We start from the raw sequence: 14,297 nt of genomic DNA on the forward strand, positions 1-14,297 counted from the left end.
GGCCAAAATAAGAAAGAAAAGAATAGAAAATGCCCTTGCAAGTTATTGTTTTGATGCTGTAATTAGAAAGGGAAAATGAAAGTCAGCGAAAGCAGTTTTAGGAAAGTGGTTATTAGATTTTCTTCTTTCCACTGTGGAAAGTCCTTCCTGTTGAAGAAGGCAGTGAAATTTTATCACAGCTATTGCTATTCATAAATCTTATATCTATTTTAATTCAATCTGGCCCTAGCCTCAGAGTCGCTGCACCACAATTTGATTACTATAACCATACTTTTTAACTGCTGTCAGGAAAGACAGCGCCTACACAAACATCTGCCGGAACACATGCCTGCACTCTCCAGCACGAGCCTTAAATCACGAGCTGGTGATGAATCTTTATCTGACACTAATACTTTTTAACTTCATATAGACAATTAAAATGAATTGTAGCTAAATGCACATATAACAAATCAATTTAATCTTTGTTGCATAGTAGCATATTTTGCAAATTCCCTAAACTTATTTTCTTACATGTATCTATACCTAGGTGTTAAACTTCAACATAACAGAAGGGAGCAAGACGTGAACGGAACACAGCTCTCGGGCCACATCCTGCCTTGGTGCTGCAGGCCTCAAAGAGTACTGGCATCTGAAATTTACCAGCACCATTTAAAATTTCCAGATTTATGTGTAGAGAATGTCACCCGTGCTTCATTACAAGAGTGAACAAAACTGAGTCTCTGCTCTCTAGGAATTACCCAACAGAAATTCATACAATGGAGAGCCACCTGTGCCCGCTGTTCACCATGCTGTCCTCACAACCCAGCCTCCTCCACACCAGCCTCTACTACAGGCTTATCATGTTACTCTGATACACACAAAGTCACAAACCACTATCAGGGTCCCCGGCAATGAGTGTAGCCTTGAAGGTAAAGACTGCTTCTAAGCTGGGACAACATCCGCAAGTAAGCCCCTGGATTCCATCCCCAGAAAGGGGTGTAGAGGAAGCTCCTTCACTCACGGGTATGCAATGTTAAACATGAATCACCAGGGTGGTGGTTCAGTGGGCCACAGGTAGGTGGATGGAAACTAAAGGGGAGTCCACTCTGAATGTCAGGAAGATCAATGGAAACAGACAAAGCTTACGAGGCAAACACTGACGTCTACATAGTGAGCATTCGCCCCAACCAGCACCAACCTTAGTATTCCCTTCTAACCTGTGAGGGTCCTGAGACTTACAAGCATACAACTAACATTAACACATAAACTAGTCTGTCAGATTTCTAGTTGGCTGGCAAAGAAAAAGCCTGCTTTTAAATTTCAAATATAAACTATTTTTTTTTCTTTCCTAATGATGAAGAAAAGCAAAGTACAGCTGTGACACTGGACTGAAGACAAGGGAATTCACTTGGCTCAGGCATTAACTAGTGGGTTCCTTCTCTCAGCCTGTATCCTCATCTGTAAAAGGAGATAATAAATCCTGAGCCACAACATACAGCATACATACACACAAGAGTCCCAAGAGTTCAAGATTTTTTCATTCACAATCTTCTACATGACACTATTGTCCCTCATCACAGAGGTACAGAACTTTCTAGGCCAATCCTTACAAGCATCAAGAAGCCAAGGCTCACAGTAAGAAATGGCATATGAAGATTCTAGAGAAAAGAACGGCACAGTCACAGCTAACACACTTTGTCTCCATGTCCGTGTTCTTATTAACACACCGTCTTTCAGCCCTAGAACTCAACTTTTGTTAACATGAATAGCACTAAGAAAGAAAATCAGCCGGTGGTAGCGACTCATGCCTTTAATCCATAGCACTTGGGAGGTAGAGGCAGGTAGATCTCTATGGCGTTGAGGTCAGCCTGGTCTATAGAGCAACTTCCAGGACAACCAGAGCTACATAGAGAAACTCTGTCTCCAAAAATAAAAATAAACAAACAAACAAACGAGAAAGAAATGGAAAATGATGTGATTATAGCATATTCTCAAAATATAAGAGACAAATTTTAAAGAATGAAAACTGATCAGAGTGCAACAGTGCCTACCTAATCAACACATAATTGACATGTGTGCCTAGAGAGCTGAAGGAGAAGCGGCCCCTGAGCCAACAAGTTCAAGCTGGAACCCTGGACAGAAACAACAATGACTGAGCTCTGGCTGGGAATCTGAAGCTGGTATCAGTATATTCACATTAGTAAATCAGGGCCTAGATCTTTGAGAAACAAGAAAATCTACTGCAATCCATGCTGACCAGGTGAAGTGGAAAATGCCACTACCAGTTGCTGGAACTCCAACAAGGAAAGGCTGTTTCCCAGGCTTTCTCCAGTCCCTCAAAGCTAAGAATACACTCCAGTCAGACTTCCTCTACTAACCTGGTAATGAATTAAGGAGACAGCAGTGCTTCAACAGTAACCTTTTAAAGCCAGAAACATACCCATAATTGACTTCTTAGTTCACTACTCTCCAAGAATTACTATCAACAAATTTTCTTAAGTGATGTAGCTCCATCTCCCTACACACCAGCTATCAAGTCTAACCATTTTTATATACTACATATCACTTGAATTCGTCTACTCCAATTCCATTGTCAATTAAGCTCCCTCTGCCTATTCTTCTCTCACCATGGTGAGATTTTTCTTTGTTGGTCTCTATATAAATAGACCCTGCTCAAGTATACTCTATTCAGCAGACTCCCAATGACCATGTGGATACACAAATCTGAAGAGCTGTGGTAAAAGGTGGCAGAACACCTGCTTGGCATACAGGTTTAACAAAGCAACCCCCAACACATACACACATCGGCTTACTTCATGGCTCAGTCTTAACCCGTTCAAGACTTCTCAGTTCTCTCAGCCACCCACTGCCTGCCTCAGCAGCCTCACCTTACACCACCTGCTGCCTCAACCTTGGGGTTCCAATCATATAGCCTTCTTCTCTTCCAGGTCCATACCATTTGTACTAACCTGTCATAGCCCTTTGAGGCAGCCCTACAGAAATACATCTCCTCGCTGGTGGCTGCACTAGGATTCAAGTGTGATAGTCCCATCAGATCAGAAGTCAGGTGTATGTGCTCACCACTATCCAAACTGCTACACACTAGAACCCCTGCAGAGAAAGTAAGTAAGTGGCCACAGGAACAAGGAAAGTAAACTAAACATCTCTTAGGACCAGCCATGACCAGGCACCCACTATCACTACTGAATCCTCACAATACTTTAGTCTACCATTAACTTCATTTTACAAACATTAACATAAGCATGGGGGCCCATGCCTGTACACCCAATACTTGGGAGGTTGAGGTAGGAGGATGATAAAGGGAAAATATCTCATCAAAAGATGATAATGAAACTGATTATTTTACCAGTACACCACTGAGTGGGAAAGCAGTAAATAGCTGACACCCTGTTTTAGGAACAGACTAACAAATTCTGTCTATGAGGAGGAAGCCTGGCAAAATACAGTCACAGACATGAGCCAAGTGCATAGCCACTGATGGCATGGTAGTGCTTTATTCTTCATTATTTTTTAGAAACACAGTATGTAAGCCACGTGTGATGGAGCACTCTGTAGTCCTAGCACTCAGAAGGCTGACACAGGTGGATCTCTGTTCAAGGCCAGCCTGTTCTACATATTAAGTTCTAGGACTGCCAGGAAAAGAGACCATGCCTCAAAAAATAAGTAAGATAGATAGATGGATGGATGGATGGATGGATGGATGGATGGATGGATGATGGATGGATGATGGATGGATGGAAGGAAGGATGGATGATAGATAGATAGATAGATAGATAGATAGATAGATAGATAGATGATAGCAGAAGAAAGTGTAAGAAAAGAAAGACATCTTCCGCACAAACCCTCAGGTCACCACACATCTCTTCTCGGGAACTTGCTGTGACCCTCAGGATAGCCCTGACTAAGGGAGGCTCAGGGGTGTGTGAGAAGAGGATACCATGCAGCAACTTCATCCTCAGTCACTGTTTCTCTGCGGTGGGAGAGGACAGACAGAGGAAGAGGAAGGCCACTATTGGAGAAAAGGACAGTCCACACTCAACACCTAAAGTGTCATGCTATTATCATGTGAATGAACCCTTCTGGCAGCAAGTTTTCCAAGTTCAGATGACGAGCACTTTATGGCCTTTTTTTCTTAATATTTACTTTTATCTTATGTATATGGGTGTTTTACATGCATATGTAGCTCTGTACCCCTGAACTAGATCTACAGACAGTTGTAAGGTACCATATGGAAACTGGGTGCTCAGATCCTCTGTAAGAGCAGCTAGTGCTCTTTTGTTGTTGTTGTTTTCTTTTCTGAGACAGGGTTTCTCTGTGTAGCCCTGGCTGTCCTGGAATTTGCTCTGTAGACCAGGCTGGCCTTGAACTCACAAAGATCCACCTGCCTCTGCCTCCCAAGTGTTGGGATTAAAGGCCACCCCCCCCCCCCAGTGCAGCCAGTGTTCTTAATCACTAACCACTAAGCCACGGTTTCAATTCATTGACCTTTTGTAAGTGTATACCATTTCTTTGTGGCATCATTCTTTTCTGTGAAAGTTTCAAGTGACTTTCTTTGAAGAGAGCTATTTAATGCCAATGATTGTAAGGAAACATTTGTTCATAATTATCCAGACATCCAACTAGAACAATGCTGAAACAAGAGCAGCATGCAAAAATGTATTTAAGGACTATCATCCCAAAATGCTGCTAAAAGCTATTAACCAGTATGTGTTAATTGCCACGGCATTCATATTAATTTTCACTTCAGGCTCGACATTGTGGAATATTTCCCCTGATACATTTTAAACAAAGTTTAATTTAAGGAACTGCTCCTATCAACACTTATGAAAATTAACAGCCAAGCAATTAGCACTCGTGAATTATCCCCTCCCCCAAGCTCTCTGCAGTTCCTGTTAAAACTGTTTCTACTGGAGGAGTGGCTACTTTCTAACAAGTTAACATAATCAAAATCACAGCTGTTGGTGGGAACCAGACCTTTTTGATTTTTCAAGCCCTTGTCAAGGCAAACACCCGCCACACGTTTGAGGGATAGTATTTAGCTATAGGTAGGGTACCTTATGTTTTATTATAACTGCCAAGCAATTACTAATGTCCAACTATCTTTCTGACTGATTTTTAGTAGCCATTAGCTTCCAAATAGATAAGTAAATGAGTATGTAAATAAATAATTGTTTTTGCTCTTCTTGTGTCTAAAACACCAGCTGAACCCCTGTTTAGAACCATCAGGGTGAGTGTCCGCATACCTCTACCTCCTGAGTGCTGGGATTACAGGGGTGGGCCACTACACCTGCTTAGACCCATTTCTTTAAACAGAAAGTTGGGGCTAGGAATGCAGCCCAGTAGTTGAACATTTGCTTAACATGCATGTGTAAGAGACCACGGGTCAATCTCTAACACTGTGATGTTGCGTGACACAGCATCTCCAGGGAACTTAACCCAGTGCCTCCCGCCACCAGAGTCCACATCATCTTCAAGTATCTGGAAGCACAGTCTACTTCTCCAGAGTAAAATCAGAACTTCTGATTTCAACCTACAGCAGAGGTCGTATGTTATGGAGAAGCCTTCTTTCTCAGAGGCTGTCGCTAACAGGGGCTGGGGCTGCAGCTCAGTGGCAAGTGCCTGTCTTGCACACAGGAGGCCCAGAGTCAGTCAGTCCTCCTCCCACCCCCACACGCCCACCAACAAAAAAGACTGCAGGCAGATGCTGAGCTGGGCTGGACCTCTTCAGACAAAGTATCACTTAGAGTTCCTCCAAGCCTGCCTTAAACTGCCCTCAAATGCTCAGGATCCAAACAAAGTCAGACAGCATCATCTATTTGCCAAAGACATAATATAAACACTATAAGCCTGGCATATCCCTCCCTCTAATCCATCAAAAATCCTAACCAAGTACAGACCTTCCAATCCTATGCTCTAAAAATATATTAACCTCCAAAATATTTTTTACAAATTATTAGCCAACTACAGGAACCAAAAATTATTTGAAAAAAAATACTTTAATGTGGGAAACATTAGAAGAGATGCTCACCCTTAGAATCACTAAAACCACCTAAGTTTGCAAAACTGTTAAAGACACTAGATAAAATTGCATAACAACCATGAGACTATACTTCCTTACACGAAACAATCCTTTCTTTCAAGCCAACACAGTATCATCTTAAGGAGGACTGCACAGCTACTAGTCTCTTGAGGAAATACATAATTAAGTAGTTTTTTAGCATATTTAATTAGACCCCAAACTCTTCCTGTCCCCTCCTCTCCCCAATTATATACCATTTGCCCAAGAGACCTAAGCAACTCAGTTAATTATGTAAATAAGGCAAGCACTATTCCCAAGGAGAGCATCATGAATATTTGTAAAAAGAAAAAAAATGTCTGTGTATGTGTTTTAGTGGCTTTAAAAATTCTTTGCAAATACTTATAATACTTATATATACATGTAAGTACATTACATATAGTATCAAATACATGGAAAACCCTTACATTTGAGGCAAAAACATGTAGAACAATAACAAGATGATGAATCATTAAGGCAGAATACTCATTTCAATTTTTAAATATGATCTGAATAAAAATAAAATATTTTAAGTTCCAACAGTAACAAAAATTGAGTGCTGACTGTCAGATGATTTCCAGAAGGAATCAGTCTGGAGGTGATTAAAGTCGACTGGCACAGAAGGCTTTATTATCTGGGGGTTGACACAATCTCAACTCTGGAGGCAGCCACGGCACTGTTAGCACTACTACAATCCCATTATTATGCAATCACAAAATGCTAATTTGATCATTTTGAGGTGTTATTTGAATAGTCATTTTAATTTCTAGGTTACAAAAAGGCCTGACTCAAGTATAATTCTCTATTAATCACTGAGATGCCATTGACTATCATATTGATGCCTTTTACAAAGATAAAGACTGATTTAGTACTTACAGTAAGTACAATATCCTTCAAATACTAGCCACTTTCATTACGCATCTGCCAAATGCATCAATATTAAATAATAGATGAGAACAAGGGTTTAATTGTATTTTAGCATTGTAATATATGGGGTAATAAGAAAATAGCAGGCATTATAAGATAGACTTACACAATGTATAAACCCTTCTTAGTCAATGCACACTCTCTACAGATGACCAAAAGGTTCATGAAGACAAAGCATAGGGCAACTTAAATGTAAATACACCTCTAACAAAAATGTTGGTGTGACTGAGGAAATTGGGGTATTTTTTGTTTTGTTTTTATTAATTATCTCCCTGGACTTCAGAAGTTAGCTATGTGTACCAAGCAATGTTCACAATTCTCAGACAAATCCAAACCCAAGCTAATGAATGGTAAAAGGGAAATTCTAGAAAGTATTATTTTTTACAGTCTGAGCTAGTTTGTTGGCATGGAATCACACACTAATTATTCTATCAACTTAATCATCAAACAATGAGACTGTATCAGCTACAGAAGCAAGTGAATTCCAGCCATGTCCCAATTCAGGATGGCTTCTCCCCCCTCTAAATGAGTTCTCTGCAGAGTGCTGGGGAGTCTTCCTTCTTTTCCCTTCAGGACTGCACAGCATGGGCTAACTAGAAGGAGGTTCAGAGCAATGAACCCTGGAAGTGACAGTGCTTTTGGGTGTTTTCTGAGGAGCTCTTGAGCACCTGAGGGCCTGTATGTTCCTGATGTGTTTCGTTTCTAGTTCCTGTCCCCACTCTCACTGACAGCAGCAGCCTTCCTGCCAATGGCCACTTGCTGAATGCCACCTATGGAAATCAGAAGCACTGTCTGAGAAAAAATGCTTGCAGAAAGAAAGATGCCCTTGGTCAAAGATGATAACTGACAGAACTAGCGTGTGAGGAAGAAAAATGCAAACATGAGCAAAGCACTGCCATTTATTAATTGCAACAGTGCTGAAATAAGATAAACTGCATATGACCCCTCGAGGCAGCAAATATCACTCAGCACCCCCACAACACTGCCAAGCGGCAAACACAGTGGCAATAAATTAAAAAATCAACTGTCTGCTAAAAAAAGGACCCTGCTCAGCTCAGAACTGAGGCTCATAACAGCAACAGGCTCCTCCTGAAACAGTGACCATTTATCTAGAAGGAAAATAAACATACTTTAATTTTATAAAAACAAACTGTTAATACAAATGGGAAAAATAAAAATCACCCACCCTGGCAGTATCCAATAAGATCCCGCAACAGTGAAAGGCAAAAATGCAATGGTCTAGAATTCTGAAGGAAGGCCTCACAATTTGTATGGCTGTGGACAGTAGACAGGACAATGCAAACCACCTCCCAGGGCCACTTGTAAGTCCTTCCCAACACAACTGCTTCATCAGTCAACCCAGTGCAAACTCAAGTACAAGGAGATCAAGCAGGTACATACAGCCCTCCCTTTGTTTCTGCCCATACATGCTCATATATATGTGTGAGTAGACTATATACATTAAAGAGAGATTACTTTTTAATTGGGTTTGGGAGACAAGTTCTTGCTATGTAGCTCAGGCTGGCTTCAAACTCACCACCCTTCTGCTCTGGTACACTGAGTGTTAGGATTGTAGGTATGTACCATCACACTCAGTGTGCTTGGAGGATGCACACAAAAATATGTATCTAGGAGAATTAAAGCAGTCATGAACTGTAAGTACAGAGAAGGAAAGAACGAGAGAGCACTCAAGACTTTTGTGTTAGCCCTCCTAAATATTACTATGGAAACTGTTGGGTGCCATCCCCAGTGGTAGACAGGTCCCAGCGGAGGATATAAGGAGTAGGCTAGGGAAGGCAGTGAGCCAGGCCATGATGGTCAGGAGAATCTCGCATCTTTATTTACACAGATACATTCATGTTGTTCCAAAACAGATCATACCACTTTTGTTTTTGGACATGTGTTTCACTTCCTCTTGTTCATCTTTTAGTGATCATTAATAAACTATGACAGAACAGAGCTATCATTTCCAAAAATTTTCCTTCAAGTTTTGACATCATTGATAAACAGGTACCTTTCATAACCATTTTTACTCATCAACCCCACAACTTTTAAGAATCTAGAGTCATATGACAGCCTGTTTTCAGCATAGTAGCTCTTGTGGCTATAAGTACACCAAAACAAAATCTCTAAGCTAGTCTGGGCAGACTGCCATGTCCCAAGCAGTGTATTGTTAACTCTTAATGGTTAGAGTACCCAGGAAAAACCCTCAGGCTAAAGCTGCTTCAGTTATTATTCAAATTCTGGCATAACACAATGTTTATATTTACGTTTTTGTCTGTATGTCTAATCCTGACATTCTGTTGTTCCTTGGTCATATGACACCACAGTGGCTCTGCATGTGCCAACTTTCTAAGAAGGTTGGTCCTGACGTCTCATTCCTATATCGTCTTTCCACTCCATTCTTTGTTCTAACTAACTTTGTTTCTGTATACACCACATAACTGCCTGAGTGTATAGTGTAAGAGGCTTACAATCTGAACTGTGGCCAATTCCTCTGGCCCACTGAATCTTGTTGACCTTCTTTGAGTATACTTTGTTTTAAATCTTTTTCCTGCATAAGTACAGGGGCAGATGTTTCAAGAGTGTCTCTGTCATAAACTCTTGTTTCAATAGGGTCTCTAATGGTTATTACAATTCTACAAAGAATAAAAGAACATCAAGAAAATAATGAGCCCACATTCTTACCTTTTGAATCTATGGTCTTAGAAAATGTGGTGTTCTACAATACTGTGGCACTTTTGAAACCCAAATCTAAGAGTAATGATGATGATAATGAAGATGATAGTGATGATGATGATGATGATGATGATGATGATACCAATAACAAGCCCACTCTGTCTCAGTTAAAGAGACACCTCTTTATTTTAAACTTACCTTGCCATCAAACTTGGAATATTCATTAAAGGGGTTATTCAGCTGCAGAGGGCACTGCTCCAGGCGTACAGACAATATGGACTGCTTGCCCGATCTTGGAGGCTTCTCTTTGAGGGATTTTTTTTCAAATAGTGACTTTAACTCCTGGGCTGAGATAGAAAAGGATAAAAAAACATCTTTGTCACTATGTACAGAAGACAAGTTTGTTTACTTTTCCTCAAGTCTTCCTCTGTATCCTAAAAGGGCATGTGGAGGAACAGGCTGATGCACATAGAACCCTCCACACACACTTGAGGGTCTGTGCACAGCAGGGCAGAGTGCACAGAGAGATGCTCAGGCCTGAACGATGGAAGAAGAGTCACTGCAGTGGAGCAGCTATCCTTAAGAAGAGCTCACAGCTGGAGCACCCAGGCTTCAGCAGTCACTACCTCTCTGGGTGTGTCAACCTAGAAAACCTCAGCGCTCTCTCATGTCCTACCACTAAATGATTTTAGAATTCTAGATCTTTAGGGGCAAGGTCCTTTCCAATGGCACCAGCATAAAAATCTTGAGGACAAAAACAGAGAAGGAAAAAGAGGAACAATGAATTAGCTGGATAGACAATAGCTAGGCAAGAGGTATAGACAGGATTTCGAGGGAAAGAAAGGAAGAGGAGGAGGGATCTAGGAGGGTGAAGTCACCAGCTAAACAGAAAGAAAACAGGAGGTACAAGATGAAAGAGAGGTGACAGAACATAGATTAATACAAATGGGTTAAGTTTTAAGACTAGTTGAGACAAGCCTAAGCTGAAGGCCAAGCTTTCATAAGTAATAAGAAGTCTCTGGGTCATTATTTGTGAGCTGGCAGCCAAAAGAAAAATCCGCCTTCATTTGGTGCCCAAATTAAGGCACATAAATCCACATAAAGCCCGAGCTGGGGGGGGGGGTGTGAGGAAAAGTCCCGAGCAGGCTCAGTGCTTGCAGCATACACAGGCATGGGTCTTTTAAGAGGCACTGCTACTGAGCACTTAAATGGGATTTATGGAGCAGCGAGCAACACACTACTCGGTGATGGGAGACTAGGTAGAAGCGCCTACCACAGTGTGGACCCAGAAACTTCCCCAAGTTGGGGCAGATAGACCTGCTCCAGACTGGTCCACAGGCATGAGGCTCCACTCTTATCAACAAAAAGGGGGATTGCCAGCCAGGCACAGAGGAAGCAGGACATGCAGGAGGAGTAGTAAAAACCACAAGGCACATGACAGCACATATATTAATAGAAATGGGTTAATTTAAGTTATAAGAGCTAGTTATACACAAGCCTAAGCTAAAGCCAAGCATTCATAAATAATAAGTCTCTGTGTCATGATTTGAGGGCTGTAGGCCCAAAAAAGCCTGCTACACTTAGCAGTTTAAAGTGCTGCTTCCACAGTCAGAGAATGCTGCAGACACACAGAAAGGAAATGGTTATAGACAGTCATAGAAAATAAATAGTTTAAGGGCCGGCGGTGGTGGCATATACCTTTAATCCCAGCACTCCGGAGGCAGAGGCAGATCTCTGTGAGTTCAAGACCAGCCTGGTCAACAAGAGCTAGTTCCAGGACAACCCCCAAAGCCAGAGAAATCTTATCTTGAAAAATCAACCCCCCCAAATAAAAAGAAAATAGTTTAAAAGTAATAAAATTTTTAAAGAGAAAATAAAGTAATATAAAAATAAAAAGCCATGTAAAGATGGGAAATACAGGTCAGCACTTGGGAGGCAGAGGCAGGAGGATATCTGTGAGTTCAAGGTCAACCTGGTCTACAGAGTGAATGACAGGACACCTAGGGCTACATAGATAAACTCTGTCTAGGAAAAAGAGAAGGGGGGGAATATACAGGGTTTCTGGATCCTGTATGATGCTTTGTTGATTTTGAAATTTTTAAATGCTAATGAACAAAAAAGAATAGCTGCTTAGAGACATTGGATTATGGGTTCTACTAAGTTAAACCAATCTATATAGTTTAAGAATGTCTTCACTTCAGAATGAAAGCCAGAAAATATGTTGCACTGGGGGAGAGGTTATGCCTTTGTTTCCACAGTAAACAAAAAGTTATGGATCTCTTCAAAATTAATGAAGATCAAACTTGATTGGGGGAAACCTGAGAATCCTAACTACAGACATGAAAGAAGAAACCAAGAAAGACTATAGGACAGGTGATGTATATACTGATCCCTCTACTACTGGAACAGTTCTGAGACTGGATAAAATAGATTAAATCTTGTTGGCTACAAGAGTTGGCTCAGGACTTATTGTTGCATACCATCCTTTCATATGACATGGATACAGGTTTGATTATACAGTCCAGACTCATAAAGTTAACAAATGCCTTTTACCTGCTCAAACATAAAACAAAAAGTCAGCCATAGCTGAATAGCACATAATACACATACCATACTTCTGTTAATGCACATCTGTTACCTTTAAGGTTATGTGTTTTTAGAAAAAAGACCAGACGTCAATAAAGACAAATAGCCCAGGTGATCCAGACTCTCAAAATACCTCTGCTGCAGTTTCCTCAAAATTCAACATGTAGAACAACTTCAAACCTGCTAAATGAGATAGTCTAGCCTCCCAACCAAAAGATAACCCTTGCACTTTCCCGTCACAATGAAACTGGACAACAGCTAGCTCTCCTAGGACTTGACCATTATCTCAATTTTCTCAGGGTTCCCTAAAGATCTCGTTGTCCCCAGACAACAGAAGCTGCCTAGAAAGCACAATGCCAACACTCCCAAGAGGAGGGATAGGTGATTTTTGGTCATGCGGTGGGGTATGGATGTTTGTCATCATTTAGAGAGGTTGGTTACAAGTTGTTATTGGTAATAGTCAGTAAAAAAAAAAAAGATCAAAGATTAGATAAGATTCAGGGATCTCTTTCGAAAGGGAAAAAGGGGGGGATAAAGGGTAGATTGTTGAGTCTACTTTTGAACAACCAGTAGTCTCAAGTATTTTACATTAGTATGGACTATCCAGCTCATTTAAAAATGTAACATAAAGTTCTAGTCCTTAAAATCTATTATTATAAACCATTTAGGATAATTAAGAAACACAGGTCAATTGTTATCTATAACAATCAACCTTGTATTAATCTTAAGTATGTTTTCAAGGTCATACAGAAATATATTTTAGACACACGGTCTTAAAACACTTCAAAGACCTACAGAATATGGTATTTAAAATGTTTTAATAACATAAGGTTTTTCATGATAGTGAGACATGTCTGGTTCCTGGCAGCACCAATTTACTTCAAAAAAGGATGATGAGCATCAAAGAACCTCCATATGAAGTTTGCTTTTACTGTGGCAAAGTTAGTCACTAGGCAAGAAACTGCCCTTAACTCAACTACTGACAGTATGCTGTCCAAACTAGACAAGCAGGAAACAAACCAAGTGACTGCCAAACTTTGGCAAGACAAAGTAGAACAGTCCTTCAAAATAACTGCTTCACAGAAAAGTCTGTCAGATATTCTAGGCTTGTAGGCGAGGATGGATGCCCCAATGTTACAGAGGGAACTTGGGTGACTGTACAAGCAGCCAGACGTCTCTGTCATTTCTATAGTTTTAGAAATTGTTGCTTTGCACTTCCTTTTTACTCAGGTAATATTTTATCTTTCTTGGGTCTCTGAGGGAGTTGAAGATGATATAGTTATAGATACAATTTTTCTTGTTATCAAATTCAGAAAAGAAACTTATATAAAAGATGTAAAGTTTATAAGGTTAAGAAACATAAAAACTGACCAGGCGTTGACGGCACACGCCTTTAATCCCAGCACTCAAGAGGCAGAGGGAGGAGGATCTCTGTGAGTTCGAGGCCAGCCTGGTCTACAAGAGCTAGTTTCAGGACAGCTTCCAAAGTCACAGAGAAACCCTGTCTCAAAAAACCAAACCAAAACAACAACAAAAACCATAAAAGCTAAAGTTGTTTATCTAAGGTGTTGTAAGATCTAAAAAGATATTTTTAGAATTGTAATACAAGTTATGATAAAAAATTGTTTAGGTATAAAACTTTGGACTCACTAAGATAGGATATTAATACAGTATTTTCTCCAAGTTTGCCAGATACATATGGACTAAACATTTTGAATGTAATCCTTTCCTGAGAGTTGTTCTTACTGTATATAGTTTTACTATGTTAGACATAAAACCTTTTCTTTTTATTGAGACAAAAAGGAGGAAATGTGAGTATTTGCACACTGTGTGAAGATGTGTTGCTGTGATTGGTGTAATAAGAAGCTGAATGGGTAATAGCTAGGCAGGAAGTACACACAGGATTTCTAGGGACAGAAGGAAAAGGAATCTAGGAGGGCAGAGTTGCCAGAGAAGAAACAGGAGGTGCAAGATGAAAGAGAGATAACATCACATCACAGATTATAGATTATTATAAACAGGTTAATTTAAGTTATAAGAGCTAGTTGAC

At 40.4% G+C, this 14,297-nt stretch overlaps 1 protein-coding gene across 8 annotated transcripts in view; it reads right to left on the reverse strand.

Annotated features, from left to right (window-relative positions):
- Mapkap1 (MAPK associated protein 1) overlaps positions 1-14,297 on the reverse strand; it is a 218,349-nt gene that overhangs the window by 162,448 nt on the left and 41,604 nt on the right. For all 8 annotated transcript variants that reach the window (XM_040735547.1, XM_040735550.1, XM_040735549.1 and 5 more), the window contains one exon: positions 9,860-10,008. In XM_040735547.1, the coding sequence (XP_040591481.1) occupies positions 9,860-10,008 (149 nt within the window). The remainder of the gene's footprint in view (positions 1-9,859; positions 10,009-14,297) is intronic.

The sequence above is a fragment of the Mesocricetus auratus genome, unplaced genomic scaffold (assembly GCF_017639785.1).
Source record: "Mesocricetus auratus isolate SY011 unplaced genomic scaffold, BCM_Maur_2.0 Super-Scaffold_100047, whole genome shotgun sequence".
Classification (NCBI taxonomy): domain Eukaryota; kingdom Metazoa; phylum Chordata; class Mammalia; order Rodentia; family Cricetidae; genus Mesocricetus; species Mesocricetus auratus.